Here is a 27,941-nt window from a genome sequence, read left to right as displayed (position 1 = left end):
AAATGTATAAAACCAAGCTGTGCCCCAAACACTTGGAGCAGGTGTCATCAGGACCTCCTGAGACTGTGTCACGGGCATGTCCTTAACTTTGGCAAAACAAACTTTCTAAATTGATTGGAATCTGTCTCCGAAGCTTTGCGTTCACAGGAGAGAGTATTTTTCACTCCTGGACTGGGCGGCATCTGGGCTGTTTGAAGAGAGTCTCCTGAGGGCACTCCATGAGGCTCACCTTAGCTCCGGGGGGTCCCCTTCGGCCAAAGCCACCCTGTGGAAGAAAAAGTCCCACAAACCGTGAGGGGAGCATGGGCTGCTGGGCATGGGGCCTAGAGCTCTTTCAGACTTCACCCTCTTATTCTGCGGTTACTCAGGGGAATCTTCCCAAGCACCCACATTGTGCCAAGAAGCAGAAATCACGCCTCATCAGCCCTGGGGAAACTCGCACACACAGACACCCTTCCTCCACCCTCATCCGGGTGAAGTTTTGCTTCCTTACTACTCCTGTTAATCACTCAATGGAAGTTTTGAGAATTACTGCAGACCTGCCAAGCGAAATAATGACTCCTTTTGGCTGCAAGATCCCAGACAGTTTCCAATGAGGAATGTGAAAAGGGAATGTCAACCTGTCTATTTTTCTTCCATCTTCCCAACTGTAGTGAGAAGTCATGAAATACGTTAATTATAATGGAAGGGAGTCCCAAGTTCTCCAGGTGATCCTGGCCAAACACAACACACACTCGGTTAAGTAAAGTATCTGAAGTGCACACATGTGCACCTAAACGTCTCGTGTACTTAGGTAGGGCTCATGACTTGGCAACATCTTCCTGGATGCTCCAGAGGTGACCTTTAGTTCAAACATGTGGGCTTACTTCACAAGTAATCCATTAATTTCCACCTCAAAATTGTTTCCTCGGCAGTGGAAAGGTTTGGGGTGGGACTCTATGAATGTCCTGGGCGGTCTTTGCAAAGTTAAGGTTGGTGTTGCAGAGGCTGTGACCCACTAGCTCTGTTGTGAGGCTCAGCCATCTGCTACATCAACCTAGGAACCTCACTCTCCGCTTCCAATTGACCAGCAAACTGCGGTGACCAGTTTGCCATTATTCACTGTAGTGCCACCTGCTTCAGTGGAAGATCTTGGCCACCTTCCATGGAGAATTTCAGAGAAGGGGACACTCTTCTCCTCTACAAAGCAACAATCCGGACTGGCCCCTCCCAAAAGAGACATGCTAGAGTTCCATGAGAGTCCACCAGTACTCAATGATACATTGCTCAGGCCAGAGGCCGCCTGCGGAGACTCTAAAAAGCAGATGTAGGCATGCCAAAGCCCAGCGGGAGGGACACATTTCAACTTGGCCTGAGCCTGGCACTGTAGTCCTAAGGGAAGGGATAGCAAGTCGTTAGGCCACAAAAAGAAGAACTGAGTCTGCAAGAGCCCGTGACTGAAACCGAATTCAAATCCAGTTTCTACCTTGTGTGGAGAATTGAAATTAATTGCATGAACTACTCAATTTTAAGTCATTTCATGAAAACAAGGTTTGGCTCTGCTCACACGCTGAGTTGTAATAGCCCATTGTAACATTTGATGAGTATTTCTTCTTTTCCATTATATAGCTTCTTTTTCATTATGTAGCATGATTCAAAAATAATGCTCACTTCCAAGCAGTTGATCCAGGTCTTTACCATTTATTAAAAATAAATAAATAAATAAATAAATAGTGCTCAAACTTTTTTAAATGATATTTTCAAAATTTCTATTTTCTTCTGAATTTTCAAAGCAAAATGATGCCCGTAGTCCTTCATTTGATTTTGGTGAGTCTCTCCTTTTGAAAGCCCCTCACCCCAGCGTACTCTACTGGCCCAAGTGCTGGGGTTGAACATGCCACTGCCCCTCAGGGCGTGGCTGAGGGCCCAATTCCCAACACCTAGCCCCAGCTTGCAGCCTTTGTGCTCTGTTCATTTCTGAGCAGAGACCTCTCCTAGGCACCCACCAGCATCCTGAATTTCTTCTGAGGGTTTACCAACTTCTACAGCACTGCCTCCCTGAGCAGGGGTCTTACCTCCCAGCTACAAGGAAGACCCTGGAAGCTTTTGGATGACTTCAGAAAGATCATTCACATCACTTTGACTTTAGCATTTCTTCAACAAGACTGAGGATTAGACAAACAAGGAACTATTCTGCTACAGATATTTCTGAAATGTCTTGAAATTGCAAGATGCAATACACCAGAAAAGAAATAAATCTAGTTTTGTTATTTCACTTAAAAAACCCACAGATAATTACAAAAACAACAGATCTACAACCCCCTCAGCCTTCTTGCCCTTTATTCCCTCCCTCCCCCAGTATTAGGATTTCCATTTGGGTTTCTTAAATATTTAGTTGGATCAAACCTGGCCCGATATTTGAAAGTAGCAAAGATATTATTTTTAAAACCATCTTTCAGTATGTTTTTGGGGAGAGCAAGAATTGGGGAGAGAGAAGAGATGAGGCACCAAGGAAATTATAAGAATGAAAACAGATTAGAGTAACAACCGTTTCAGAAATTCTGTCACATTCACTCAGTAAAGAGCTGCGGAGTAACCATGCACCACATAATGTTGGGCAGATCTTAGGGCACTAAGGATTGCTGCAGAGCTCCCCAAAGGTCTAATGGCACTCACATTCTTCCCAGTTTCTCCAGGTCCTCCAGGTACTCCGTCTCTCCCTGGGACACCCTGGTGGGGGGAAAATTAGCATGAGATTCTCATCTGCAGAGAAGAATGTCTAGCTCTGAAATGTTGCGCAAGACATTGCAGGGAAAGGGGTCGATTCACAGAGGAAGAGCCCGTCTGCAGGACAGTTGCACACTTTGCCAGATGCATTGAACTTCAGTACACTCCCACCTCTACAAGCCTTTGGCTTAACAAGCACCTTCCGTAAATATCTAAGAGGCACAGATTCTGCTGAGAAGCCCCACTTAGCAAGGGTCACTCAGGTTCCCCACGCAGACTTCCTTCATGGGGACTCTGTTCCTAATCTTAGGCTACTCTGCAGTGTTAAAGGCCACGTCTTTGGCCTCTGTGGCTTCCGATGAGCCGAGGACCATGTCCTTTCTCTAGCCCTCAGTACAGGGAGAGTCTAGGAATGTGCAGCGCCCTACCATCGGGCCGAGGTCGCCGATTTCTCCTTTGGGTCCTCTCTGCTGGCTGTCTTGTCCTGGGTTACCCTGAAAGCGACATGGGAAAGTGAAATGAGCCACATATGGAAGGAAAGGAGCTGCCACTGGGCTGACTGGTCAGGGAAATATTAGCAAAGACCTGCATGCAAGGCTCCGAGGGACAAGCCCGTCGACCACAGCCCATCCAGGCAACATCCATGCAGCTCTTACAGAATCCAATCACGGGATCAGCAAAGAACTCTTAGCCCCAAACAGGGGCAATGGTTCTTCCCCAGGGAGGACGACGCCCCAGGCTCACTCTTGCTTCTCCTTAACCACAGAGGCAGGATGGACTGGAGGAGGAGGCTAGCATGTACCGCTCATTTGCTTAACGGTTTTACAGAGCCACAAAATGAGAAAAGCTGCAAACTCTTCTCTTTTCCAAAAGCAAATTTAAAGTGCCCTGATACCACACTTTTGGAAATTTCTCAGATATTTGTATAACAGGACTTGCAAATGATTATCTGGTTAGCAACAGAACCAATACATCTCCCCAAACCCCAAAATTGCAAGAAAAAGACAAAGCACATATTTTATCAACATGTTTTAAAGCAATTTCAAAAGTAGAATTCTTCCTTTCATCCCACATTCCCAACAACCCTCTTCCCCAGGCTCAGGTCTGAAATCGTCAATGAAGAATCTTCTTTACCGGGTCCCCTCGAATCCCAACGTCTCCTCTTTCTCCTTTCGCTCCTCGAGGTCCTTTATCACCCTAAAGAAAAGCACAAGTGAATGCTAAAAACTAGATGTTTCCATTTTTATCTCACCCTAAAATTCACATTCTTCAATTCATAAATCTTTACTGGAACAATATTTACAATTTATTCATTCACCATGAAGGCAAGTTCACTTCCACATATTTTTTATTCGTTTAGTAAATCCATGAATATTTATTGGGGAGCCACTTTGTGCCAGGCACTGGGGATTTATTTACAACAAAACAAACTCAGTCCCTGCCCTATGGGATGTGATCTCCAAATGAGAAAATGTACTGTAATGTGTCAGAGCTGAGAGGGGATGTCACGGGTGCACCCACAGGGGAAGTCAGGGAAGGCTGCCTGGAGGAAGCAGGATTGACATATATGAGGAAAGGAAATAACTATTCCCTAAATGAAATGTTGATATTCTTTCCATAACAGCAGCACTGTGGAAATACACCTACCCTTCTTCCAGGATTTCCTTTCTCTCCAGAAGAACCAGGCAATCCTTTGTCTCCCTGCCAAAGACAAGGATTAAAGGTCACACCTGCTGCAATTTCTATCGCAGACTGAGTTGTTAGTTTCTGGAATCTTCAGAACCAAAAGCAGTTTGGACTTAGTGTAAAATCACTTACATCTTCACCGTCTAGACCATCCAGTCCAATTTCTCCTATTTCGCCCTAAGAGGGAATAAGGCAGACAGGTAAGTAGAGAAAGCTATTCTGGCAAAGGAAGAAAAGAAAAATGCTGGGAGAGTTTTCCATTTATAAAACAAAACCAAGCTTGCATACCTTCTCTCCTGGGAATCCCCGAGAGCCCTGGAAGGCAAGAGGACAGGGGAAGCATTAGCTCTTCCTACAGGGCTGGTCCCTTGGGCAGAAGAGGCCGAGGGCTGTTCCCCCGCTCCACCCCATTTGAATGCTGCAGTGTCTGAAAATTTAATATTAGAGTCCCACCCCTTTGGATTGCTCTCTCACCACCACGTGCGGTGTTTTAAAGCTGAAACTCGAACTGAATGCTTGGGTGGTCTTGGCTCCCTGGGTAGGGGGGCGGGGGGCGGGGGCCCAAAACCCAGGGCAAGGAGCTGACTTTGTAACTTTGCTGCCCTTCCCTTCAGCACCTGCCTTCAAACTTTAGCAAACAGAGAAGCAAGTTCACCAGCCTTCAACCCCCGTGCTGTCCTCTCAGTCCACTCCCTTCCCCGGCCGCTCCCACAGTCCAGGGCCGGGCCCGTGGGCACCAGCCTTCCCTCCACCCTGGCCCATGTTCTTTCCTGGTGAGCATTTCCTGGCTCCTTCATGATTCCATAGGAAACTATTTCTCCACTCTCAGGTTCCCCACCAGCGGCAGCCCCTACTCCTGAACCCACCCCGCTCAGAACTGCCTTCCGATGAGAGGTCACGGGCTGCTGAATGCTGAGGTCAAGAAACCTGGGCCGGTGGCCTCCCTCTCTGGCAGCATCTGGAGAAACTGCGAGTCACCTGACCCCTCCCCACGCGAACAGGCCCATCACCCACGCCTCACCTTTATTCCTCTCTGGCCCGGGCAGCCCTGGAAACCTTGAGTGCCGTTCACACCAGGTGGACCTCGCTCACCCTATTGTGAGAGACAAAGGCATTTTGCAAGCTGGAGCCCTTCATCACCCTGTCTCCGCCGGGCTTGCAGCAGTGAAGGTACTGTGAACAGCATGCAGCAGAAAGCAGATTGCACCATGGGGAACGTCAATCGAGGCTACGTGAGCCAGGGAGCCTCTTGGGCTCCTGAATGAGGCCTGGCCTGGAACCTGCAGTTCGCTGACGGAAATGAGATCTGGGAGGGTAGCAGTGCAGACAGCACTGCTCTGCAGGCTGAGAGTGGGTGGCCCCCAGCACCGTGTCTCTGTGGGCGCTCAATCCTGGGAAGACCTACTGGCCTGACAGCTTCTCCAAGTGATGCTTGATTCCCTGTTCTCTAGCCAAGCCCTGCCGGCTGGGCCTTGGTGACTGCACTGTTGCTCGTGGGCCCCTCTGTCCCCTATCCCAGGGCTGGACCTTGATCTAGTATCCCAAAGCTCCCCAGACAGGCGTCTATCCTGGGCATTGCTCCCATGGACCCTGCTACTGGGGTCTGTCCATCCTCAAGACCCTCGGACACTGATGATCTGATCCAGCAACATTCCCTCTGGGGACTGCCCTTAACAGGGTAACTCCTACAGCCCTGGTGAGGTTTCCTACTATGTCCTCACCCCTCAGCTCACTCCCATCTCTACTTGCATGTCTTAATCTAGTAGATACTGGGTGTGCAAATTCGGTGTCCCTCTGGCTCAGAAACCAATCAATCCCTCCCTCTGAAATAGAGTAAGAACAAATCCCACCCTTCATGCCCACATTTGTCATACTTCAATTATTGTACTTAGACATCTGGGCAAAGTTGTTAAGAAAATTAGAAATTAATTTTTCTCCCAAAGGGAAAGCCATCAGCAACTGAACAAATGCTGAAATCCACAATGCAATCCCAATGGGTAAGGATCAAGGAGGGGGTGAAATTTTAGGGACGAAAACAACTTTTACTTACGGGTCCGCCCTCATCACCAGGATAGCCTCGGTAGCCGTCTTCTCCAGGAATACCCTGAAACAAAGTAAATCAGGTCCTTTGTTAAATCCCGTGGTCTTCTTTGTTCTAGAGTAAGGATCCCTGGGTCCCCCCTTCATTTGGCAGAGCAGCACTAAAACTCAGCATGGCTTTCCCTGTTACTGCTTTTCCCCTCACTACACCATGTCATGATTCTCTCTGTCAGGATCTCTAAGGCTCCTGCTCTGCCAAGAAAGCCTGTTAGTTCCTACTGACTCAGAGCAAATGCTACAAGTTCCGGCTGCCATTCCCAGCCAGGCTGCTGTCAGGGATGCCAGCTCACTTTAACATTATTTTATGAAATGAAGGACCAAGATGTTAAAGCACAGATCCCCTTATCCCGTGCAAAAGGAGGGTTCTGCCTGAACCAAATTCACTGGGACAGGCTCCAGCAGAGCAGCACACGGATCTGCCCCTCAGAGCTCCTCCTAACATAAGAAATGGTCTCTCGTCTCCTCCTTCATCTCCACATTCTCCTGTTAGAGAAATTACCCCACCAAAGTAATGTCAGACTTCTGACAGCTCATCTCAGGGGTGGGCAAGGGTAAAGCCACCGTACCTTTGGCCCGATGCTGCCGATGGGCCCGCGGTCTCCCCTCTGCCCAGAGCACTTGCAGGGAACCCCACAGCAAGCTTTCTCGGCAATGTTGTCCTACCAAAAGGAAGAGAAACCAAATGTTCAGATCTCAAGAAACGCCCAGCAGAAAATCATAAATATGCTTTAAGGGTCAAAATCGGATGCATGGGGGTTTCACAGTGCAAGGTGAAGTCCCTCCAGGTGACATTTGTTGGATGGCTGACCAGCAAAATCAGGAGGGCCCAGCTCCTGGCAGTCAGGGTGTGGGTGGGAAGTCACCAATGGGAAAGTAAAGAACAACCAAAGTAAGATAGATCTTATGCACAATGTCACCTCAGGCTGGACCTTATTTCTAGAAGTTTCCATTGTCATATCTTAACTATAGCTTACATATGTTCCAGTTCCAAAGTGCAAAGCCAAGCAAATGGCAGATGGCCAAGACTGAAGGGGGTTCCAGAACAGAAATCCATGACCACCCTTCCTTGGAACCAGGGTGAGAGTCACGGGATGTGGTACCAGCCCAGAAAGAGGCTTCCAGAGCAGCCCTGGTGGGAGCAGGCACAAGTGGTCCTGGCCTCAGAGCCACAAGCTTCTCAACTCCGGGTCACACAGACACACTCTACATTCTCATCCCAACCGGCCCCTGACCTAATGTGGGAAAGAGCGTGCCCAAATACATTTCCATCCGATAACTAATGGTGGGCACATGCACTTTCTTCCACTGAGGTTCCAAGAGCTTTCCCTTTCTCCCATGTCCCAGATTTGTGAGCTAACTCAACCTACCTCCACCAGTAAAAAAAGTCCTGATTCTAGCCCTGCAAAGAAGTAGGGAAGAAAGGAAGGAGCAGGGTCCATTCATCCCATTCTCATAGCCACAGTCCACTGTTGCTACCACCAAAGAACCTCTGAGTTAGGCCGGGTGTGGTGGCTCACGCCTGTAATCCCAGCATTTTGGGAGGCCGAAGTGGGCAGATCACGAGGTCAGGAGATTGAGACCATCCTGGCTAACACAGTGAAACCCCGTCTCTACTAAAAATACAAAAAATTAGCCGGGCGTCTTGGTGGGCGCCTATAGTCCCAGCTACTCAGGAGGCTGAGGCAGGAGAATGGCATGAACCCGGGAGGCGGAGCTTGCAGTGAGCCGAGATCGCGCCACTGCACTCCAGCCTGGGCGACTGAGCGAGACTCCATCTCAAAAAAAAAAAAAAAAAAAAGAACCTCTGAGTTCGCAGCTCAGTCCCTCATCTCCCCGGTCTAAACCCAGGAGGTCACACCTCCAGCTGAGCGAGGCTGGCCCTGGGCAGGATTAGAAGCCCCAGAGGGAGCTTCATTGACACAGAGGGAAACTAGAGAGGACAATTAAAGCACTTCTCCACCCAGAAACAGCCTTTCTTTTCCTGCATGTTCTTGTGTTTATCATGCAAGATTTCAGATGTTCTTGACACAGTTTCCTGTTTGAGGATGGCCATCTCGATGGTCTGCATCCCAGCAATGGTGTTCAAAGCGGCCATTGCTAAGGGAGCAGAGAAAATGCTAAGGCTACAACCTCAGCGCGCCTAGGACCCCCTTCCAGCTCGCTGGATTTCCAGTGATTTGCTATCTCCATTTCCAGATTCACACATGTTATGGCAACAAGGCAGTCCCCAAGTGAATTAAATAAATTTAGTTATCCACCAAGGCACCCCTCCCCCATTCGCCTGGTAATAATTAACTTCATTCTCTTGAAATGCCAAAAGGTGTGGTATCTAAACTGGTTTGTGTATAAAGACATAAAAAACTCACAAGTTGCTCCGCTAGTTCATAATCCAAGTCCAGCAAGTTAAGCCTCAGGGGCCTGTCATACATGAACCCTCGCCCAAACTCCAGATGCATTAGCCGCTCCAAGTTGGCCACTCGTTCAAGGCCCACCAGGATCAAAGCGCGGACACCTGCAAAGAAAGACACATTTAATACGGCTCACCTAGGCTGGTGGGAACTGCATTGTCCTTTTTCCTGACTACATTTTTAAAGAAAACTTCAGTGTAAAATTTAGCTTTTAACTTGAATATATTTAATCAAGTTAATTGGCTACTCTGAATAGTTGAAATACTGAAACTTTGGATTCTGCTGAATAATTGTTTCCAGTATGTCAAGAACTAAACCTATTACCAAAACTATAGGAAGTGGCATCCATGAAGTATATTCATGCATGAGTTCTCTGTAATACGAGTATGCTGTGGGAAGAACTGAAATACTAACACCTCTAAAATCAGATAATAGCAGCCTCATCTCCACTGCTTGGGAAAAGTAAGCTAAAAAATAGAACGTTCTTGGGATAAACTGCGCCTCTGTAATGGCATCCACTTTCTGATAGTCAGTGCTACCAAATACCAAAGCAAGGGAACAGTCAAATATCACATCTGATAACAGGCGTGGCTGCTTTCCGGTCACCTTATGTTTGGTACATCATTGCTTACATTATTTTCTTTGTATTATTTAGGTGTATTGTTACTAAATGTTGAACTGTGATAACTGCAAACCAAAAATAGAGCAATGTATTTTTGTTAGTAATTAATTCCTAGTTTATATGATGAAGATAAATGAATTAATATTTCAAGATCATTTGCAAACACATCATGCTTTCTGAACATTCTACTACCTGAACAGCCACAACACAGCAGTAAAGTTGTCTAAGTACAGAAGGAATTTTTGTTAGCTCCATCCCACAGCTCCAAGCAGGTGATGAAGGGCCATGATGCTGGGAAGAAGAATCTCCCAAGACACGCTGCTCCCTCGGGGCACTGCCTTAGCAGAGAGGTTCTCTCCAGCAGAGCAGCACACCTTGCCTCACAAGGGTTTACTTCTCATGATTAAAAGCCTTGGCACCTACCTTCTTGGCGGAGGTCCTCAGATGCTCTGTGTAAATCAGCCAGATCTCCATCTGCTCCATCAGTAAAATGAATGACCACCTGAAGATAAGAGAGCTGTCAAACCCCATGCAGATGAAAAAGGACTGCTGATAGAAAACTGCTGACTGTTGCAGACTGCTAATAGAAAACTGAGAGATCAGCTGTCTCAAACCCTTCGTTTTACACTTAAGGAAACTGAGGGCCCAAGTTGAGGAGTGATTACCCATGTTCACAGGCCTTTGATATTACACTTAAAATGGAGAAGTATATTTGAGTGCTTAATTTATTTTTTAAAAAGACAAGCAGCAATGACAATAAAAGCAATTTATCTCATTCTCATATTTCTAAGACGTAGTTTCTGCAAGTAATGTGCATGTGTGCATGCATGTGTGTGTGCATGTGTGTGGGTGTGTATGTGTGCCTGTGTGTGGGTGTGTATGTGTGCCTGTGTGTGGGTGCATTGTATATGCATGTGTGTGCATGCATGTTTGTGTGCATGTGTGTGTGCGTGTGTGTGCATGTGTGGTTGTGTGGGTGCATGTGTGTGCATGCATGTGTGGGAGTGCATGTGTGGGGGTGCATGTGTGTGCATGTGTGTGCATGTGTCATGGGCTAAATTGTGTCCCCTCAAAATTTGTATGTTAAGTCCTAACCCCCAGTACCATAAGAATGGGACTGTATTTGGAGATAGGGTCTTTAAAGAGGTAATTAAGGTTAATGAGGTCATTAGCGTGGACCCTAATCTAGTATGACTGATGTCCTTTTAGAAGAGGAGATTAGGACACAGACATGCACAGAGAGAAGGTCATGTGGAGACACAGGGAGAAGACCCCTGCCTACAAGCCAAGCAGAGAGGACTCAAGAGAAACAGCCCTGCCAACATCTCGAGGATGTCAAGCCTCCAAGACTGTGAGAAAATAAATGTCTGTTGCAAGCCAGGCTGTAGTACTTCATGATGATCCCTAGCAAACTCACATGGTGTGTGTGTCTACACAATATATATTCGTATATGTATACACACGCATGCATGCACACATACACACAGAGAAATGAAAGTGGAGAACATACCTGACTGGACTCTAATTAAACGTAAATCAATCACAAATTCGACTCACTCAAGTTAAACTACTGATTTCTAGGATCTTTTTAGAGCTTAAGTAAGACTACCAAAATGACGAAGACAGTACATGACATTGGATCAGTTAATAAGTAAGGAATTTTCCATATAGGCACTAACAACCCAGTTAAACATGAAGAGGATTTAACTTGGGGGAAGGGGCTTCCTCCTTTCCAGTAAAAATCTGGAAATTGCCCAGGGAGCACCCAAACCAAGGGGCCCCACGGACCTTCACACTGTCCGGCGAGGACTGTCTGAACTTGTTCTGATAGACTTTCAGCGTGTCTGCTGTGAGGACATAGGGGTGCTGGCTACGCATGTTCCGGAACTTCTCGAGCATCTCTGGCTGGTACTCGTCAAAGTCGAAGGCCTCCACCGGGCCCGAGGGCGTGTTGGCCACCACTGACACACGCACGGTGGGCGAGCGGCCGCCGCTGCAGCTGACCCTGTGCATCTGGCTGATTCTGTTCAAGATGGCGTCCACCTTGGACTCTAAGCCCTTCTGGGCCACAAATACATTCTGGTCTCTAGAACCGTCAAACCCCAGAATCACATCCAGATTACAAGCTGGAAAGGAGAAATGCAGATGATGAGTTCTCAGCTGGGGCTGAGGAAATGAACTCTACTTATACCAGCAACAGGGACAACCCAGGCAGAGGACCAGGGCGTCGCACTCAAGTGCAAAATGAGATCCTGTGTGTGTGAGCTTTGAGAAGCAATTCGATCCACCCCCTCACAGACAGAAATGAGGGTGGCTGTTAGGTGCCAAATGGTAAGCTGTTTTTTAAAGTTGAGTTTTTTGGTATTGTTAATTAACTTTGGAGTGACAATACACCATCAGTGTTTAGATGCATCCCAAGGTTGTGCTTTAGATTAAAAGCACTTGAAAATCAAATACTCTGATCTCAAATACTTGATCTATAAATAGAAACAGGAATCAATAAATCTGAATTGTTTGAGGGACTAAAGAATAGGGGAGAAAAGTAAATCTTACAAAAGCAAAATACAATAGACTTCTCTTATCTTGGAGGAACACCCTAGGTAGTGGTGAGGTGGGTGTCAGGACCAGTCCCATTAGGTATAAGTAAATGTATGAAGCAAACAAATGCCTAAGGACTCCAGAAGTCAGCGCCAGGGACTAGACAGCTAAAGATGCACAAACATCAATAGGAAAGGATGGAAAATATGCATATAATGGGAGTTACCTTTGGCAACGTCAGTCACACCAGGGCACAGGGTTTCGTGCATCGCATCATGCAAAGTTTCTAAAACTTGCTCGCTCAGTTCGGACAGCTCCTGGACATTGCCCACACGGAATGCCGTGGCGCTGTTGGATGCTATCTTTCCGACCTCCTCCGAGTCGATATTCCTCACTCCAACTGCAAACACTTTGACCCCCCTCTGGGTGAGGGCCAGGCTCACATCCTGTGCATCTTCCACCGACTTTCCTCCCGTGATCACAAAGGCAATCTGAGGGACCCGCTGGTCCAGGCGGCTGCCTGCCTCAGGCACGAAATGGTTCACCCGCAGGTGCTCAAGGCCCACCTTGGTGTTGGCATGTCTTCCCCCTTTGTAGACCACTTTGTTGATGGCATCGATAATCTGCCTCTTGGTGGAGAAGTCCTTCAGGAAGAATTCATCAGTGGGGTCAGAGTTGTACTGGACCACCCCCACTTGGATAGAGTCACCATCTTCATAAACTGTGTCCACGATTTCAGACACAAAACGAAGCACTTCCTGGAAACTGTCCCTTCTGAAGTTGATGGAACCATCCAACAGGAATACAATGTCTGCTTTCTTCTTCTCTAGAAGTGATTCAAGTGAAAATAAGAAGAGATTGGGTCTCCAGATCCAAAGGTAAAATTAAATAACTGAAACAAGACATTCCTAATAATTTATTCACAGTGAAACCTTAACTCAAATCCATGCCTCTTTAGTCTGTAGTTCCTGAATTTGCAGCTCCCAAACATGCTAAATATAAGAAGATGAATGATAAATCCTCTAAAAAAGGAAAGGAGAAAAATTATTTGATGTCACACTCTGTGAAAACTCAGTGACAGAGAACTTCAGTTATCCCGTGCAAAATATCATTGTGACAAGAATTCAGTAGGGACCTGGCTTTGACATCTGTGATCTCAGGTGTTTTAGGAAATGCCACTAGAAGCTCCCTTTGTGGTCAAGAATCTTAAACAGTGCCTGGAAGTGAAGAGAGGTGTGTTAGGGGCAAGGCAAGGAAGGACTGGGAGAAATAGATTGGAAAATAGGAAGAGATCCCATTAAACTTTGGAGGATGGTCTGAGAGCTTTTTGGGAGCTGGCTGAATATCAGTGAGGTCAAGGGTAATCTCTTGATTATAATCAAGCAATTAAGACTGGAGTAGAGAGGAGGAAGTATGAGAGACAGCATGAGGGATGTGAGATGTGCCATGGGCAGCCTGATGGGGAGCAGTGAGCTAGGGAAACAGGCATATGGCTCCCCCTTGAAGAACCAACCCTAATGGTTTGCTTCAGATGTCTACAGGGCAATTGCCTGGAGGAGGGGCAAAGAAAAATATGGGCTGGTGGAGAGATCCACTTTGCTCTTGCAGCCCCAAAGGTGAGAACCAGGAGCACGGGGTAGAAGTTGAGGCGGACGGCTGCAAGTCTTCCAGGGAGGTATTCCCTGATGGTCCCACCAGGCCAAGGAATGAGGGATCCCAGACTATGGTAGGCATCTGGCCACTGGGCATGGGCCAACTTCAAAGTCATGTTCAGTGGGGCATGGACTGGCTGATTTCAAAGATGCCATTCTATTCTGAGACCCAATGAGTTTGTAATTAACTCAGTGCAACACTACAGAACCTTTCAATGGGGCTATGATTAATCTCAGGAGTGATGGAAGATCAATAATATGCTTCCTTCTGCAATTTCAATGGAACTACTTTTCCAGTATTTAATTTCTAATATTATCTGCAGAAACAACCCAGAGAGAAGAAAATTATTTAAAAATGACTACTGAATTTTTTTAATTTAAAGAAAAAAATGTTGATGTCACATTCTGCAGTCATGGGTCACACAGCATGTACCTGGCCGTGAAGGAGAAGGGGTGTCAACCCCTGGAGGTGCAGGCGTGGCCGCAGAGGGTCCAAATGAGTTCATGATTCTTTCTTCTATGTTGGGAAGCTCTCTGAACTCTCGCACTGTGAAGACCAGTCTGGGGTCATTGGTGATGGTCTGCAGCTCTGCTCTGTCGATGTTCCGGTCTCCTACTCCTAAACTCACAATCCCCGAGGAACGGATCACCTGGGCAAACCTGGACACGTCATCCTGGGATTTTCCACCCAGGACCAGGACCAAGTGTTGGGGCACCCCGTCTTCTATGCGACTCCCCGCAGACTTAACAAAGAGGTTTCTTGCCACAAATTCGAGAGCCTTGCCAGTGTTCAGTGGGGACCCCCCTCTGAGCCTCAGGCGCCGTATGGCGTCCAGCACCGGGGCCTGGGATCTGTAGGTCTTCAGGTAGAATTCTGGGAAGACATCATTGCTGAACTGTACAACCCCAACTCTCACTTTACTGGGGCCAATGTTGAGTCTTCGAACAATCCTGCTAACAAAGTCTCGAATATGTGCAAAGCCGTCTGGCCTAACACCCTCAGAGCTGTCGATCAGAAAGACGATGTCTGCAGCATCACTCTCAACTGCTGCAGATCAAAGAAGAAAAAGGGAAACGTTCAGTGTGTAAGTAGCCCTCACCTGGGTTTGGTGTGCACCTTGCACCATAATCTTAATCAACCTTAAAATTATATCCCAAGATGCATGTGTTGTTTGTATCTTGGGCTTTTTGAAATTAGCTGTTAAAAATTGGACCTTTTACACCAAAGCAATTTCTGCTTCTTGAAATATTTGAAGTTATCCAAAACGTGTCTTTCTGAATTTACTCTATTTAAATTTTGGCATTGTGGTCTGGGTTACTACTGATTTTTAAAATGTAAGCAGATTTTAGAAATCAATCCTAGGCTACCATAATCTACAGAATCATGAACTGTTGCTACCAGAAGAGACCAAGGACACTGGGGTCTACATCTTTGTTGCACAAGAAGAGAAACAGCTGAAGCCATAGGTCCTTGCCTTGTCGAAAGCTATCACTCAGCAAGCGAGATCCCTGAGGAGCCCAACGCCAGCCCAGCATGCTGCCCAGGCTCAGCCCATGGGAGCAGGACACACATAACACAGTGCTATATCCAAGGGGTCACATATATGCTCCCCAGGCATTTGTGTCCTCGTATTTCCTTTTTGCTCACACATCTCTAGCATTTATACAAAGTTTTTATTTTTCACTATGATTCCTTCTATTTCCTTTTCTTTCTTTCTTTTTTTTTTTTTTTTTTTCCTGAGACAAGGCCTCTTTCTATCTCCCAGGCTGGAGTGCAGTTGCACAATCACAGCTCACTGCAGCCTTGACCCCCCAGACTCAGGTGATCCTCCCTCCTCATCCTCCAAGTAGCTGGAACTACAGACATGCACCACCATGCCCATGCCATTATTTTTAAAATTTCATTTAAAAAAATTTTTTATTATTTTTTGAGATGGGGGTCTCACTATGTTTCCCAGGCTGGTCTTGAACTCCTGGACCCAAGTGATCCTCCTGCCTCAGCCTCCCAAAGTGCTGGAATTATAGGCATGAGCCACCGTGCCCAGCTTCCCCCACCCACCCTGACTAATTTTCTTTACATTAGTGCATTTTTTTAATATTTTTTTTTTGAGATAGAGTCTCACTCTATCGCCCAGGCTGGAGTACAGTGGTATGATCTCAGCTCACTGCAACCTCCACCTCCCAGGTTCAAGGGATTCTTCTGCCTCGGCCTCCCAAGTAGCTGGGACTAGAGATGTGTGCCACCATGCCCAGCTAATTTTTGTATTTCGAGTTGAGATGGGGTTTCACCATACTGGCCAGGCTGGTCTCGAACTCCTGGCCTCGTTAACAGCCTGCCTCAGCCTCCCAAAGTGCTGGGATTACAGGCATGAGCTACCACGCCCAGCCTAGTGCATTTTTAACAATAAATTAATCGAAAGATCCTGAGAAAGATGAGCCACATTTTCCTGTTAGTTAGAATTTTAGGTACTCCTCAGATGCCATTTTATTAAACTTGTATGTTGCCACTCCACACATTTCAACCTGCCCTTTGCCTCATACACAATTGGGCTATTTACAGTGTAAATGCAGCACAGTGGAAGCTGAGCAGCTCCTGTGATGGAAATGTTTACTCTAAGAAAGAGAGAATCAGCCCCGCATTAGGGAGCTGGTCCAGCACACATGGCCTTGGGGTTCTCCTGTAGAGCACACATGATCTCACAGAACCCCCACGATAGACAAGTCCACTGTGTGATCATGACGGGGCAAGATGAAAATGAGAACACATTGTAACCCTATCTGAACACAGACAAAAAGAAAAACATGGTGCAAACCACAAAAAGGACAAAAACACCCCCTATCCTGGTTAATAAGAGTGACTGCTCTTCTCAATCTATACCAGGGCCATCCTGCTTCTAGATGAGACTTAAGATACAGCTACACAATCACCTCCGCATCTTGACAACATCCAATCCAGGCCAAAGTTCCATTTCTTTAAACTTTCCACAAAATGACCTGCCACTAGCTCAAGTCCCCCCAGTGCTTCCCGCCACCCTCCTATGGAGATGTCCCATGCTTCGCCACGGTATGCATTCTCCCTGGATTCCGTGAGCAATAGACCCAACCTGCTCAATCACAGGTGTGTCCTGGTGGGGGCTGGCTGGTGGGCATGAAGAACATAACGGTGCCGGGCGCGGTGGCTCATGCCTGTAATCCCAGCACTTTGGGAGGCTGCAGCAGGTGGATCACTTGAGCTCAGGGGCTCGAGACCAGCCTGGCCAACATGGCAAAACCCCATCTCCACAAAAAATACAAAACTTAGCCGGGCATGGTGGTATGCACCTGTAGTCCTAGCTACTCAGGAGGCTGAAGTGTGAGGTTGACCTGAGCCCAGAAGGCAGAGGTTGCAATGAGTTATGATCATGCCACTGCACTCCAGCCTGGGCAACAAAGCCAGACCCTGTCACAAAGTAAAAAACCATAAAGGTAAAGGCACACAACCTTTATTTTAATTTAATTTATTTTGAGTACCATGGCCTTTGAGCCTGTTATTTTTCATATGGAAAATACTCCAAGGAGAACTTCCGACACCCGCATCTTACCTGGAGGCGGATAGCGAGTGCTGGCTAGGAGCTGCTGGATCTGCTCTGAGGTCAGGGTCGTGATGGGTGTCAGCAGTTTCTGCTCCAAGCTAGGCAGCTCCCTGAAGGTGCTCACCGAGAACACATATTCGGGGCTCAGTGAGACCTTCACCAGCTCCTCCTGGTCTGCGTTTCTGGCAATCGTCAAAGGGGCCACGCCAAACTGCTTGAGTTCCACCGCCGGGTCATCCACCTCATCGTCAGACTTTCCAGACGAGATGAGGACCAGGAACTGTGGGACGCCCTCTTCGATGCGGCTCCCCAGGGGCCTCTTGAAGATGTTCCTGGACACATACTCCAGGGCACTGCCCACGTTGATCTGCCGCCCTCCCTTGGGCCTCAGCCGCTGCACCGCGTTCTGCACTTCGTCCTTGCTGGAATGGGCGTTCAGCAGGAACTCCACCTTGGGGTCATCGCTGAACTGGATGACGGCCACCCGGGTGGTGTCAAAGCCCACATCCAGGTAGTCAACCAGCCTCTCTATGAGGGTGCGAATGTGCTGGAACTCAGGCCCGGCACTTTGGGAACCATCGATGAGAAAGACCACGTCCCTCTTGCCGCCAACACCTGCGAAACAAATGTGAGCATGGCTTCACCTTCATCGTCACCAAATTCTTAGCGTTCATGAACCACTACCCAGTTTGTCATGAAGTCACAGGCAGGGGATCCTAACACCAACCACCACTGTTAAAAGTCCAAGAAGTGGGAGTCCTGGGTGTTTCAGTGTTTACATGTCAGAGAGAAGGGGAGCAAAGGATGAAAAACCCGAGGGAGGCAGAAACCAGAAGAGCTGCATCAGGACTAGTGAGGATGGTGCTTTGGAAGGAGGGGAACTGCACTGCAGCAGGTGCTGCTCAGGGACCTGAGGGTCGGCCACTGGGCTTCACCGGAGGCAGGGACCTTGTCAGATAGAGTGACCTCAACTGGAGCACTTGGGGGAGGAGCAAGGATGAATGACAAAGGAGGGTGGGCTCAGAGAGGATGAGAGGAAAGGAACTTTAGAGTATAGATAAGTCTTTAGAAGGAGACAAGTGCTGCTGACAGGGGAAGTAGAGCATCAGAGAGGGTATTTATGAGAAAAGAAGCAGTGCATGTTATCATGGATGTAACCATCCAGTACAGTGGAGAAAGGGTGGCACAAGAGCAAGAAAGGGAACTGCAGATGGTGCCACTGAGCAGTGAGAGGAAAGGGAGCAGAGGAAGCGGAGATAGGCCATCCACGGAACCGTGGGACGACGTGGCCGGGGACAGCTCTCTTCAGGTTTACTTGCATTTTCTTGGAGAAATGGGGCTCGAGATTACCAGCTGAGAGTCAGCTGGGTCAGGAGAGGTGTGAGAGAAGCCTCCAAATAGGAGAAGAGGGAAAGAGGGAAGCCGTTCTGGAGCGAAGGAGAGTGAGTGGGCGAAGAGCCACAGGGTTGTGGAAATGTACGTTCCTGACGACAGAAGCTGCACCCGCACTGTGACAATATTCCCAAAGTCCATTCTCAGCAACCTGGGGCTAAGCATAACAGAGGCCTCCTGCAGGCAGATACATTTTGGAAATGTTGCATTTCCTGTCTTATGTTGGAGACACACAAAGCACGTTAATTAGGGAGAAAGAACATCTCTTTCACTTTGTTTATCCCACTGTTGCCCAAATTTATCTGATCACAAATGCTTAGGAGCATCCCACAGAAACCTGGTGGGCCACACTGCTTTCTGCCCCGGACGCCAGCGAGGAGAAACCAAGTCCCTCTCAGTTGCACCCAAATAGTCATCCTCACCACCCTCATCACCCACTGTATCCTGCGGTGATTTCCTTTCACTTGCTTTTACTCTTTCCTCCGCTCCTCCCACCTTTCCTTCTTTTCTCTCCTCTTGGAAGGGCAGGTGAGTGAGTGGGTACAAGGGAGCAAGGCCGCATCTGCCTCCTTCGCCACTGTGAGCTCCCCCCCACCTGAGTACCCCGGGAGAGTGGCCCTTGGAGGGCATTTATTGAGAGGTGGATATATCTTCCCTCCTTCCTTCTCAGCACCAGGGCTCCCACCATTTTTTAGTTTATTGTACCAGGCCTACAAAGAGGGAACAGGAAGAAGGAAATAGAACAAACTATGGTCATAGAGCCAAGTAGTCTTCCTGCCAGTTAAGACACTTGCTTCTCAGCACCAAGCAAAGTCAAAATCGTCTTACACCTTAGCTCTGGAGATACCAATATTTCAGAGTCTATGTCCCAGCCTGCAGAGTGTCTCTGGTCAGACTCCTCCTGCCTCACAGAAGGCTGCTGCCAAACCTACCAGGGGAACTCAGGACTGATATGGAACAGGCATTATCAGTTAGATGGCCCCTCCCTTCAGATATCCAGACAGAAGCCTTCATGCAAAATTAAGGAGTCTGAACTCCAAGCTGCATATATGTCCCTTTTGGAGAATTTAATTTGCCCTAAAACATGAATCTTAGCATCTCCCACCTTGAACCTCTGCCATTTCTGCCCATCGAGGCCAAAAAGGGCATATGGGTTCCTAAATGTTCCTGTAATTTTAGTTTTCACTTCATATGGCAGGAAAAGCAAAATTGAAAATACCTTGTGGCCCACAGTCCAGACAAGTAGCCCCAGACAACGACACGGAGTGAGGACGCAAAGAATTCCCTGCGTACCTGGGCTCGGCAGAGGCTGCAACACCGGCTGCAGCCTGCTCAGCTCCTCGCGGGTGAGCTGCGTCACCCTGTCAGAGATGACCTGTTGGACGGTCCCCAGCTGGCGAAAGGTGGGAATGGCCACGGCAAAGTCCGGGATGAAGGAGATGGTCTGCATCTCTGTGATGTCAGCGTTCCCGATGCCAATGCCGATGGGCACAGCCCCGCCCCTCTTCAGGATCACGGAGGGGTTCCGCACATCATCCCCAGACCTTTCGGCTGTGAGGACGATCAGCAGCTGGGGCACGCCTTCTGTTATCCTGCTTCCCGCAGAGCTGACCAGGATGTTCCTCAGGACAAACTCCAGGGCAGCCCCGGTGTTGGGGATCGGCCCTCCCAGCAGGGTCAGCTGGCGGACGGCGTTGATGACGTCCTGCTGGTTCATGTATGAATTCAGGTAGAACTCGGGCCTGGTCCGGTCGCTGTACTGCACCACGGCCACGCGGACCCGGTCCTGGCCCACTTCCAGGCTCTCCACCACTCTCTGGACGAACTCTTTCAACAGAGGGAAGCCGCTCCTGACGCCCTCAGAGCCATCAAGCAGAAACACCACATCCTTTTCGCCTGAAACTGGGAGGAGAACAGCCTGGTAACTCACACAGTCTTCATATCAGTGAGATGGTAACAACTTCATATCAGCGAGGTGGGCTGTACAACAGCACCCCAAGGATATCCAAGTCCAAATCTCTGAACTTGAGAAAAGGACTTTGCAGATGTGCTTCAGTGAAGGATTTGGGGATGGGGGAATGACCCTGGAATTAGCCAGGTGGGCCCAATGGAATCAATCACAAGTGTCCTTATAAGACAGGGGAAGAGGCTCAGAGTCAGAGAGAAGATGTAAGGATGGAAACAGAGGTCAGAGAGAAGAGAAGGTGCCAAACTGCTGGCACTGAGGATGGAGGACGGGGCCAGGAGGCAAGGAATGCAGGCGGCACCTGGAGGCTGGAAAAGGTGAGCAGATGGAGAATCCCTTAGAACCTGCAGAAAGAACACAGCCTGTTGACACCTTGTTTTTAGCTTAGCAACACTGGTTTCCAATTTCCAATCTTCAAAACTGTCAGATAATAAGTTTTTTGGGGGGGAGTGGGGGCATGTGTGAACAGAGTTTTGCTCTTGTCGTCAAGGCTGGAGTGCAGTGGCACAATCTCAGCTCACTGCAACCTCTGCCTTCTGGGTTCAAGTGATTCTCCTGCCTCAGCCTCCAGAGTAGCTGGGATTATAGGTACCCGCCACCAAGCCCAGCTAATTTTTGTATTTTTGGTAGAGATGGGGTTTCACCATGTTGGTCAGGCTGGTCTCCAACCCCTGACCTCAGGTAAGGGCCCTCCTCAGCCTCCCAGAGTGCTGGGATTATAGGTGTGAGGCACTGTGCCCGGCCTGTTTTGTTTTTAGCCACTAAATTTGTGTTACTTTGTTGTAACAGCAATGGAAAACTAATACACCAATATAGGGACCCCTTTTATTTTTGAACTTTTCAGTGCTTGAAGAGTATTGTTAGCTTTCAAAGGTGTATTCAAGAAAAAACTTGGGATGGGAGGAGAGATATGAGATGGCAGCACCTGCACAGCCACTAGCATTTTATCGATGGGAGGTTTCAAGTGAGTTGCTCTAAGTCACAAGTGGGTTAATGGGAGGAAATGGAACCCACATGTTAGAGTTACCATCCCAAGCCAATGGCCAATGGGCCCAGTAGTCAAAGGAGAGGCTCTGGAGTCTCCGGTTTTCATCAAAAGGCGTATAGGGGAAGTTAGTCTCTTCACTGCATTTTTATCACCGAATGAAAGTGGTTAAATGAAAAGTCATGACAGTGTGAATTAGCAGTTGTGGGATTTTAATGCAGAGTTTATGATGGAAATTTATCTGCCTCTTCCTCTTTAAGGATTAATATTAATTCATTAAAAATTAATCCTTTAATTTTTAATGAATGTAATGAAGGACTGATAACAATATAACCATATGATATGGCTTTTATTATGTGTACAGTAAAAACTGTTTCTAAAAAAGGATTTTAACCACTGATATCTAAATCTTTGTAACATGTCTTACTATGAAATAATCTAATGCCCTTAAAAATACTCACCCTGATTCTCCTGCGAGAGCAGCTAGAGAATCAAAGTAAGGAAAGAATTCTCATATTCTTTTGTTCCTGCTGAAACCAGCAGGTGATTAATTTTCCACCTTTCCTGTAAACTCAAGGAGGGCTTCTATCTGAGGACCAGTGGCCAGCAGCCTACCCTCAACTCATGCATTAGAGAACAAAGTGGCAGAAGCAACTAGCATTTCTCTACCGTACCTGGTGCTGGCGCTCCATTGTGCACTGATTTTAAGAGATTCACGATCTGTGGTTGAAGATCTCCAATCTTGGGAAGCGACTCCGCAGCCAGGATAAACGCTGGAGACAGCACAATCTGCTCTAACTCAGCAGGGTCCGCATTCTTGGCTTGGAAGATGAAAGGCACGACCCCACTCTGCTTCAGGTTACTTGCTGGCCCATCCACACGGTCAGATGACCTTCCCGCAACCAGCAGCACCAGGAACTGAAGCACTCCATCCTCGATCCGGCTGCCAGCAGACTTCACAAAAATGTACCTCTGTGCATAGTCCAGAGCGTAGCCCAGGTTGAGGGCTTTGCCTGTCTTGATCTTCATTCTCTTCACGAGATTCAGGATCTCAGCCTTACTCTGATGCTCATCGAAACGGGACTCCACCTTGACATCATCACTGTACTGAGCCACCGCAATTCGGGTCCCTTCTGGCTTCACATCAAGCTCATCGATAATCTTGTAGAGAAAGTCACGGACAACAGGGAACTGGCCCACAAGATTGGCTGAGCCATCAAAGAGGAACAGAATGTCTCGCTTGCTCTCTGCAATGAAGGTAGGTTAGGATACAATGAGGGACAAGAGCATAACAGGCACCAAAGTGACTTCAGCCCAGCACCATTTGACAATGGGAGTTAGCATAACTCATCTGATGACCACTGTGCCAGTAAGAGAAGAGAAAACCCAAATTCATACCACTTGTCTTGAAAATGTCCTATTTCAAAGCAGTGCATATTTGCACAAAACTAGTGACTAAATCAGCCTATCCCATCTAGCATCATGCTTCTTCAAGAAAGCAAGCCAGGGAAAAGCCCCACTGGGTTCTATTCTTACATCAGGTGGCAATCACTCCAGGAAAACAGATAGCATTTTCAAACTGTTACAAATAAAAGTATTGAAAACATGCCACTTAATATACTTTTGCTTAAAAAATTGATCTCAATCTCTAGGAAAAAAGCGGGGGGGGCTGATATGAGTCAACCACTCAAAGATAACTGGGTTGCCATGATCTGCTGTAATTGAATGATCAGATCATTAAATTTGAGGTTACGAGCCAAGACCCACAATAGTGCCCATTATTGCTCTGTGGGTCAGGCTGTTTGTCAGTGCTTCCCAATCTGTTGTAATGAGACAATAGGAAACACAGATGACAGGCCCTATGGTGCCACAACGTGTAATGTAAATATCATTCTCAGTTCAAACAATTCTTAGAACTGTTTTGATTAGGTTTCAATGGGTTTAGTCTTGCCACTCGTCTGTGTGATGTTAGCAGACTGGTAGATCTAATACAACCATATCTTACCACCATAATAATCTGCAGTAATAGTAATAAGTTAGACTTCCCCTAGAAACCATTTTACCATTGCATGAAGATGCACCCTTTGTTTGTTTTATAACAAATAATTTTCTAGATACAGCAGATGTTGAACATTTAAAAATCATATAAAAATAACAATTTCAATGTTTAAATAATCCCAAGGCATACTCATGTAAGAAAAATGTCTCTCTCTGTCTCTCTCTACCCCATGGCCCCCAACTCTGAATTCGAACTCCAGAATCCTCACAGTCATTAGAGGAAAAAAATCCTTCTGAATAAAGGGTGAGGCAAAATGGACAGAATATAAGCTGGATGTTCTAGACTTTCCTTCGTGAACACCCTTTAGACAGAGTCCAACCTTGCTGGTACAGTGTCTCAAGTCCCCATTCAAACTATTTCAATGGAAGGGAGACAATTGTCTTTCTACAGTCCACAATGCTCTTGAGTTCAGACTGGCCAACTACCCACCAGGGTGGTGCCTGAGGAAGAAGAGGGAGTTCCCGGCAACAGGGGAGGTTTACCTGGCTGGGCGAGTGGTACTTCCTCCACACCTCCACTAACATATGTGGTTAGGGGCTGAATCAGCTGCTGAGGCAAAGCTGGCAGGGAGCTGAAATCATCCATGAGATACACCAGGCTTGGGTTAAAAGCAATCTGCTCAAGCTCTGCCTTACTCGCCTGGCTAGCTCCCACACAAAAGGTCAGGATGCCCGCGCGTGTCAAGGCGTTGGCAGCTTGCAAATAGGAGTCCTCAGACTGCCCAGCTGTGAGCAGAAGCAGGAGCTGCGGCACGTGTTCACGGATCCTGCTGCCGCCAGCTTCCGTGAAATGGTTGGCATGGACATAGCTTAGGGCTGAGCCTGTGTTCAGACCAGAACCTCCCTGGAGCTGCAGCTGCCTCAGGTGACCAAGGATATCTGACTTGGTCTGGTATGTGTTTAAAGAGAACTCCGTTACAGGAGTGTCACTAAATTGCACTAAACCAACACGAATATTGTCATTTCCAACATCAAGGCTGTTAACTAGGTTCATTACAAAGTCGCGCACATAAGGGAAATTGGTTTTTCCAACGTTGGTTGATCCATCCAAAAGGAAGATGATATCCCTTTTGTTTGCGTGAACTGCAGTGAAGCACAGAAAACAAAGTGAGACATAGACAACCACGGAGAGTTTTATCATGTGTGCCTACAACACGTGCACACATGCCAACATTTAGAACACAGAGAGAGTCAGTGTGGCAAAGCATGCCCGTCTTGTAAAATATGGCAGATGGCTGCATATTTTCCTCTGGTGGTGGCTGGTGTTTGTGAGACATATTGGTAGCCAAGTTTACAAAACCAAGTTGGCTCGAAGAGAGCTGCAACATCAAAGTTAGAATGTTTACAAACAACAAAAATGATCAGAATCCTTGAAACAAAACACTCCTTCCCTAAAAATGAGTTCTATGAAGGTGCTGCATCATTCCACATCACTCATCCCAGACAGGTTTAAGTGTGCCTGGCTAGGTCCTCTGGGGCTCACCTCTACCCACTAACAGAGGGTCTTCCATCCATAGCTCAGAAGCAGTTAGCCCTCACTAACCCGGGAACATGAGTTCCTTAAGGCTAAAAAAAAAAGAAACAAAAGTAGTCTGGTCTCATATTGAAGTCTTCTTCAGACTTCCCTGTTTGTCATTCTCTACTGGGACTCTTCTATTAGGAAGTCACAGTCTTGCTAGGTAATCATCCAACAAGGGAATTCCCCCAAAGTGAGATGATGGGACCATAAATACACAGTAAAATAGAAAGAGACAATTTGCTAGACTTGGCCAAAGTTATACACATCAAGAATAAAAAGTATAATTCTCAAAATAGCATATTTGACCCAACACATTTAGCATGTGCCTTTAAAATTTTATTTTTTTATTTCTTCCCTGATGCCCTACTGTAATTTAGACCTCACAACTAATTGTATCCTAGGTTAAGTTGAACTTTGGCTATGAAAGTGTTGATTAAAAGTTTTAAGAACATTTTTAGAAGAGAGAGAGAAAGAGATGGATTTAGAAGACCAGGGAGTGTGAAGAGAAAGCATGCATCCAGGCAGCATGGGTCATGCATCGGCCAATCCTCTAGTCATCGAGTCTGCAAGGAGGGAAAGCGTCATTCTGTGATACTCATCTTCTCTTCATTAAGGATGGTGAATTGTATTTCTTCAACTCATTAGCTCATATATCTGTATAATATCTTTAAAAATAACTCTCCACTGACAATCATATTAAATGAGGGATTTGAAGAACCACTAGGTTTGAACTCCGCACTTATCCATTCAATATGCTTTCCCATTGAGGGTAATCCCTTAATGAGAGAGAAGAGAGGGATTAAAAACTGAGGACACGGTGCCCTAAACAGCTCAGACTGAGGCTGTTTAGAAGTAGATGGTCAACTCAGGAAAGGAAGGCTACATCCCGGTGGTGGGGAGGAGGCTGGACAGAAATCACCAGTAGAAACAGAAGAACACAGGGATCTGACAAGCAATAAGAACTGAGATGTGACCTCCTCGGCCAGCAGCTTCAAAGACAGGTGGCCCCATGGTCCTACGGTTTAAATCATACGGTTCTTATTAAATGAAATTTTACTGTATGGCATTTCAAACCATACAATCCTCAATCCAGTGCAAAAGGGAACTTGAAATAAATCGTGTTTGTTGCTGCTGTTTTCATCGCTTGTGGTCTCTTAGCTAAACACAAACACACTTCATTTTGTTTTGTTCTCAAAGGTCCTGCCTGGAGACCACCCCACTGTGTGTCTGAAGCCATCCCCACCATACCTTCAGGGGTTCCAGTGAGGGTCCTGAGAGGTGCCAGCAAGCCAGGCAGCATGCCTTGCAATGGGGCGGCACGGAACTCGGCTGGGATGAACACCAGGGAGGAGTCGAAAGCAATCTCTTCCAGCTCAGCCTGATCGGCGCCCTTGTTCCCGATGGCAAAGGCCATTATGCTGCTTCTCTTCAGCTCCTGGGCGGGCTGGCTGATTTCATCTAGGGACTTACCACCTGTAATCAGCACCAAAAGCTTAGGAATCCCCTCGGCAGCACGGTAGCCGGCTGAACTCGTGAACAGGTTGTTCCGAACAAAGTCTAGAGCGGAGCCCGTGTACAGGGCCGAGCCGTCCAGGGGCTTCATTTTCCGTACAGCGGTTATGACTTCCCTTTTTGTGGGATGGGTATTGAAATAAAATTCGGGCCTCACAGTGTCTGCATACTGGGCCACTGCCACCTGGATAAGATCCTGTCCAATTTCCAGCCTCTGGATGACTTTAGCAACGAAGTCTCGGATGGCATTGAAGTTGGCCAGTCCCAGTGCAGATGAGCCATCCACCAGGAAGACTATGTCTCTCTTGTTGACTTCAATGACTGTAGGTGGCAACATTATAAGGCAATTAGAATGGCCTTACCAAGCACAATCAACAATGACTTTCTACAAAGCTTAACTCCATTTAAAGGACACCCCCATTTACTGAGGCCAATGTGACCACAGGGCTGCCCCAAAGGGAATTTGTCCTAACGAACACATAAGTTACAGTTGCCTCCCCACCTGCTGGCTCCCCTTCCACCCTGCCCAGTCAGTACTTTTTACAAAATAGTTGCACAAAACAAATTTAGTTTTAGTAGCCACCTGTTTTGTATGCTATCACTGAAAATGCAGTAAGTTCTTTTCTGCCACAAATACACAACTTGGCCAGAGTGAAGCCATTGCTTGAATAATTAAAGAAACCACTGATGTCTGCTTAGAGAACCCTTTGCTTCATAGTCTTGATTTCAAAATGCTCATTGTCAAGTGCACAAGCTGAAAGAGCACATCCCTGTTCTTCTCAGTTCTCTATTTCATGTCTTCATTTGACAGGCAAAAGAATTACTTAACACAAAACTTATAAAAAGGAAATTAGCATCAAAGTCAGCAAGTGCTGCAAACACTTTTCACTTAAGAGATCTGTGTTTTGAGCAGGCACAGTGGCTCACGCCTGTAATCTCAGCACTTTGGGAGGCCGAGGCAGGTGGATCACCTGAGTTCAGGGGTCCAAGACCAGCCTGGCCAACAAGGGGAAACCCCATCTCTACTAAAAATACAAAAATGAGCTGAGCGTGGGGGTGGACACCTGTAATCCCAGCTACTTGGGAGGATGAGGCACGAGAATCGCCTGAACCCAGGAGAAGGAGGTTCTAGTAAACCGGGACTATACCACTGCACTCCAGCCTGGGTGACAGAGCGAGACTTTGTCTCAAAAAAAAAAAAGAAAAAAAAAAAAGACCTGTTTTT

General features: G+C 47.2%; 1 protein-coding gene across 6 annotated transcripts in view; it reads right to left on the bottom strand.

Annotated features, from left to right (window-relative positions):
• The window catches only part of COL6A3 (collagen type VI alpha 3 chain), a 91,745-nt gene that overhangs the window by 30,838 nt on the left and 32,966 nt on the right, over window positions 1-27,941 (bottom strand). For 4 of the 6 annotated variants that reach the window (XM_030916462.1, XM_010357930.2, XM_030916464.1 and 1 more), the window contains 20 exons: window positions 26,453-27,037; window positions 24,169-24,768; window positions 22,302-22,874; window positions 19,970-20,578; window positions 17,294-17,899; window positions 14,146-14,760; window positions 12,287-12,886; window positions 11,311-11,648; window positions 9,946-10,024; window positions 8,859-9,004; window positions 7,059-7,151; window positions 6,443-6,496; window positions 5,414-5,485; window positions 4,681-4,707; window positions 4,525-4,569; window positions 4,354-4,407; window positions 3,841-3,903; window positions 3,135-3,200; window positions 2,656-2,709; window positions 230-265 (listed from right to left, as the gene is read on the bottom strand). In XM_030916462.1, the coding sequence (XP_030772322.1) occupies window positions 230-265; window positions 2,656-2,709; window positions 3,135-3,200; window positions 3,841-3,903; window positions 4,354-4,407; window positions 4,525-4,569; window positions 4,681-4,707; window positions 5,414-5,485; window positions 6,443-6,496; window positions 7,059-7,151; window positions 8,859-9,004; window positions 9,946-10,024; window positions 11,311-11,648; window positions 12,287-12,886; window positions 14,146-14,760; window positions 17,294-17,899; window positions 19,970-20,578; window positions 22,302-22,874; window positions 24,169-24,768; window positions 26,453-27,037 (5,315 nt within the window). The remainder of the gene's footprint in view (window positions 1-229; window positions 266-2,655; window positions 2,710-3,134; window positions 3,201-3,840; window positions 3,904-4,353; window positions 4,408-4,524; window positions 4,570-4,680; window positions 4,708-5,413; window positions 5,486-6,442; window positions 6,497-7,058; window positions 7,152-8,858; window positions 9,005-9,945; window positions 10,025-11,310; window positions 11,649-12,286; window positions 12,887-14,145; window positions 14,761-17,293; window positions 17,900-19,969; window positions 20,579-22,301; window positions 22,875-24,168; window positions 24,769-26,452; window positions 27,038-27,941) is intronic. The other 2 variants (XM_010357927.2, XM_030916463.1) reach the window with 1 other exon arrangement.

The sequence above is a fragment of the Rhinopithecus roxellana genome, chromosome 14 (assembly GCF_007565055.1).
Source record: "Rhinopithecus roxellana isolate Shanxi Qingling chromosome 14, ASM756505v1, whole genome shotgun sequence".
In the NCBI taxonomy this organism is placed as follows: Eukaryota; Metazoa; Chordata; class Mammalia; order Primates; family Cercopithecidae; genus Rhinopithecus; species Rhinopithecus roxellana.
Note: the sequence above shows the minus strand (reverse complement) of the source record. Positions and strands in the feature narration are given on the sequence as shown.